The sequence below is a fragment of the Apteryx rowi genome, unplaced genomic scaffold, assembly GCF_003343035.1.
Source record: "Apteryx rowi isolate R43461 unplaced genomic scaffold, aptRow1 scaffold_99, whole genome shotgun sequence".
Classification (NCBI taxonomy): Eukaryota; Metazoa; Chordata; class Aves; order Apterygiformes; family Apterygidae; genus Apteryx; species Apteryx rowi.
Window position 1 is genome coordinate 1006616 of NW_020451304.1, and position 4640 is coordinate 1011255.

Consider the following 4640-nt stretch of genomic DNA (forward strand, 5'->3'; position numbering starts at 1 on the left):
CATGAGCCGCCGCGTGGTGCGCCAGAGCAAGTTCCGGCACGTTTTCGGCCAGCCGGTGAAGGCCGACCAGATGTACGAGGACATCCGCGTCTCCAAGGTGACGTGGGACAGCTCCTTCTGCGCCGTCAACCCCAAGTTCGTGGCCATCATCGTGGAGTCGGGCGGAGGGGGGGCCTTCATCGTCCTGCCCCTGGCCAAGGTGAGCGGGGCCGGGCCGGGGCACCACGGCGGGGAGCTCGGCCGCCGTCCTTGCCGGCGCATTGCCGTGGCGATGGGGACGGCACGCCGCCTCGCTGCCCCCCGGCTGTATTTGGGGCCGGGAGAGGCCGCGGGGTCCCCCCGGAACGAGGAGGCGAGAGCTGCAGCGGCCCCCGTCCCCTCCTTCGACCCCGCGCCAGGCCGGTCCCCGAGCATCCCTCGTCCGCGCACAGTGCCCCTTCGCCATCCGGCAGCTCGGGCAGAGCCGGCCTGGAGCCGTTGTCCCCGCTGGCGCTCCCCGTGCAGGGCGACATCCCGGGAGCAGCCGAGGTGGTGTGGGAAAACCCTTCCCGGTCACTTTTTCCGACGGCTGGCGTTCCCGGCCGCGGCCGTCGGGGCCGTGCTGCGCTGGGGCCTGCAGCGATGGGGGGTGGCCCCGGCCCTGCTCAGCGCCCCTCTCCCTGCCCGCCTGGGGAAGGGGCTGGGGGTCCCCTCGGAGGGCCGGGAGCGAGGCGGGGGCTGCGCTCCCCTCTGCGTCCCCGCTCGCGCTCTGCCGGCCCGGCCCCGCCGCGTGCCTCAGTTTCCCTCTGCAGGGCCCTTGCAGCCGCCGCGGGCCCCTTTCCGGGCGGGTGCTGTCCCTGCAGCCCCGCGGGCTATGGAAGGTCCGGGGGGGCCCGGGGATGCGGCAGCCTCACCGCAACCCCCCCCTTGCAGACGGGCCGCGTGGACAAGAACCACCCGCTGGTGACGGGGCACACGGCGCCGGTGCTGGACATCGACTGGTGCCCCCACAACGACAACGTCATCGCCAGCGCCTCCGAGGACACCACGGTGATGGTAAGGGGCGCCGGCGGGGGGCATCGGCGCGGCGGCCCCGAGCACGTCCCCCCTTTTGCCGCCTGCGAAGTGTCACCGGGCTATTTTTAGCCTGGGTGCCGCGCGTTCGCGCTGGCGGCGGCTGCTCGCTCCATGATGCAGCATTTTGCGCTAAATATACCCGACCCGGCGACTCAGCACCCCGGAATAGCTGGGCCGGGGCCGGGGCCGGGGCCRGGGCGGGCTCCCCCCGCCGGTGGGGCAGGGGTCCGCGGCGGGTGCCCGGCGCCCCACGGCCTGCCGCCCCCCAGGTCTGGCAGATCCCCGACTACGTGCCGGTGCGCAACATGACGGAGCCTGTGGTCACGCTGGAGGGACACTCCAAGCGGGTGGGCATCATCGCCTGGCACCCCACCGCCCGCAACGTCTTGCTCAGCGCAGGTGAGCCCGGCCGCGGGGTCGGCGTCCCCCTCCTGGCACCCGGCGCCCGGCGCGGGGTCGGGACCGCGGCGCCACGTCCCGCTTCCTCCCGGCAGGCAGCGACAACCTGGTGATCCTGTGGAACGTGGGCACGGGGGAGACGCTGCTGGCGCTGGAGGACATGCACACCGACCTCATCTACAACGTGGGCTGGAACCGCAACGGCAGCCTGCTCGTCACCACCTGCAAGGACAAGCGGGTGCGCGTCATCGACCCCCGCAAGCGGCAGGTCGTGGCGGTGAGTCCCCCCGCGGCGGCCCCTTGCACCCCGCGGCTCCCGCTCTGCCCCGTGCTTTCGGGGAACGGGGGGGGGTCTCCATCGCACTAACCGGCCGCCCCCGCGCGTGTGTCTGTGTTTGGTTTTAACCCGCTCCCGGCCGGCGCCAGGAGAAAGCGCGGCCCCACGACGGCGCCCGCCCCATCCGCGCCATCTTCATGGCCGATGGCAAGATCTTCACCACGGGCTTCAGCAGGATGAGCGAGCGCCAGCTGGGCCTCTGGGACCTGGTACGAGACGGCGAATCCGGGGCGCTCCGGCCCCGGGGGGGGGCCGTGCCGGCACGAGGAGGAGAGCGGTGCGGCCCGGACGCCTGGGCCCTGCAGCAGCGCGCGGCGGCGGCTCCCGGGGCTCCTCGTGCGCCGTGTCCAGCCGCGCGCCGTGGCCGTCCCCGCGAGCGAGGCCCCGCGGCCGTTTCGGGGGACGCTTCCGGACCCCCGCAGCCCACCCCCCCCGCCCCGGCGCCCCGTGCTGACTCTCTCTCCCCCCTCCGCCCGCCAGGAGAGGTTTGCGCCCCACGAAGGGATGAGGCCCGTGCGGGCCATCTTCACCCGGGAAGGACACATCTTTACCACGGGCTTTACCAGAATGAGCCAGCGGGAGCTGGGCTTGTGGGACCCGGTAACGAGGCCGCATGGAGTGCTCCTCCGGGAACTTGGCCGCCATCCGTCCGTCCATCCGTCCGTCCATCCCCCCCAGCCCCGCGTCTGGGAGATGCCCCCCTCACCCCCCCAAGCCCCCAGGACGGGGCCGCCCACCGCGTGCCCCCCGGCGGATGCCAAGTTCCCACGTGTGCCGTGCTGTGTCGGGGTGCGGGTGGGGGCACGGAGCAGGCGGGGGGCGAGGGGAGGGACGGCGCAGGCATCGGGGGCCGGGGGGCAATTGCATGGCCCTGCCGTCCCGGTGGCAGTGTGTGGGGGGAACGGGAGAGGGGCCCCAGGCCTGCCGTGTGCCGTGGCTAACGCGTGCGACTAACCGCCCCGGCGCCGCCGCCGCCGCCGCGGGGCCCCCGCTCACGCTGCCGCCCCGGCGCCCCCAGAACAACTTCGAGGAGCCCATCGCCCTGCAGGAGATGGACACCAGCAACGGGGTGCTGCTGCCTTTCTACGACCCCGACTCCAGCATCGTCTACCTGTGCGGAAAGGTGAGACCACGCCGGGGGGGGGGACGTCGCACCCCGCACCCCCCCTCCGGGGCCCCCGCGCTGAGCCCCGTCCCCGCGCCCGCAGGGGGACAGCAGCATCCGGTACTTCGAGATCACGGACGAGGCGCCCTACGTGCACTACCTGAGCACCTACAGCAGCAAGGAGCCGCAGCGAGGCATGGGCTTCATGCCCAAGCGGGGGCTGGAYGTCAGCAAGTGCGAGATCGCCAGGTGAGGGGGGCCGGGGCTGCCCCGCGGGCCGGTCCCGGGGCGCCGGCCGGACCCTCACCGCCTCCACTTTTGCCTCCCGTAGGTTCTTCAAGCTGCATGAGCGCAAGTGCGAGCCCATCGTCATGACGGTGCCGCGCAAGGTGGGTCCTCGGGGCGCCTCTGCCGCGGGGCCGGCGGGGGACCCCCGTCTCATCGCGCCCTCCCTCGTCCCCGCAGTCAGACCTCTTCCAGGACGACCTGTACCCCGACACGCCTGGCCCCGAGCCGGCCCTGGAGGCGGACGAGTGGCTGGCGGGGAAGGACGCCGAGCCCATCCTCATCTCGCTGCGGGACGGCTACGTGCCCGTCAAGAACCGGGAGCTGAAGGTCGTCAAGAAGAACATCCTGGACAGCAAGCCGCCCCCGGGGTCCCGCCGCAGCCAGTCCACCGGCGACGCCAACCTCTCCGTGAGTGCCCGCGGCTCCACGTCCCTCCCCGTCCCCGGCCGCCAGCCGCCCCGCGGGGCCGTGGCGCACGGGATGTCCTCTCCGTGCAGGGGGCCCCCGGCGATGCCCCACCAGGGGCCGGCGGGCGTGCGGGGAGGAGGGTCCCCCGGCAGCGCCGGTGACCCCCGGCGTGTCCCCCGCAGCGGCCCGCCTTGGAGGAGGTGCTGGAGGAGATCCGCGCCCTGAAGGAGACCGTCCGAGCGCACGAGAAGCGCATCTCCGACCTGGAGGACAAACTCTGCCAGTTCACCAACGGCACGGAGTAGCGCCGCGGCCCGCGGCGAGGAGAACTGGACCAGCCTTGTTTAAAAGGATTAAAACCAAGTCCCGCAGGGCGAGGAGGCCAGAGCCGTGTTCTTTCCCGTGGAGCCGAGGCCGCCGGGAGGGGGTCGGACCTGCCCTCCGGAGCCGCCGGCAGCACCCTCGGGGCCGGGGCTGCTCCTTGCTCCGGCTGGGACCTCGGCTGGGCAGATCCTGATGCCGGCCGCAGTGCTGGGGGGGGCCGGGGGTGTCCCCAAGGCTGGGTGCCTTGTTGGTGCCCAGGGATGCTCCAAGAGGCCGGGATGGAGCAGGAGCCGCTGGGCAAGCCAGGAGCCGGCGTCTCCCCCCGCAGCCTTGGCCTTGTCCCGGCGCGGTTGTCCCCTGGCAGCCGGCACGTGCTTGGGGACGGCGCTGAGCAACCCCGCGGCGCCCCTTGGCCAGGCCCCCCCAGCCCTCCCGTCTTGCCCAAATCGTCCTGGTGCTGGGGGCTCCCTGAGCGGATCTTTGCTCTGTGGACGCCCCGGCTCCTCCTGCCCGGTCCGAGTGCGGCAGGGGACGGGGATGTGGGGAGCTGGCGTGCACCCTGCGCTGGTGGCAGCAGCCCGGGCGTCAGCGCGGCCCCGTCCCGGCGGCAGAGAGAGGCCGGGCAGAGACGAACCTTAAAGAGCATTTATTGGTGGTGGCCGCGGTCGGAGCTGCTCGGGCTCCCCCGGCCCTGGCCCAGACGTCGCTCGTGGGGTGCACGGG

The 4640-nt window shown here is 73.4% G+C and overlaps 1 protein-coding gene across 2 annotated transcripts; it reads left to right on the top strand.

The window, feature by feature from the left end:
* Nucleotides 1-3922, top strand: CORO6 (coronin 6). Of its 2 annotated transcripts, none has more exons than XM_026055220.1 (10): nt 1-199; nt 913-1035; nt 1326-1455; nt 1551-1732; nt 1882-2001; nt 2811-2915; nt 3001-3146; nt 3229-3286; nt 3363-3593; nt 3776-3922. In XM_026055220.1, the coding sequence occupies exons 1-10, from the start codon at nt 2-4 to the stop codon at nt 3896-3898; spliced, it is 1416 nt and encodes a 471-aa protein (XP_025911005.1). In that variant the 5' UTR covers nt 1; the 3' UTR covers nt 3899-3922. The 2 variants fall into 2 exon arrangements, with proteins under 2 accessions (XP_025911005.1, XP_025911007.1); XM_026055222.1 differs by lacking the exon at nt 1882-2001 and adding an exon at nt 2273-2392.
* Nucleotides 3923-4640: the final 718 nt, after the last annotated feature.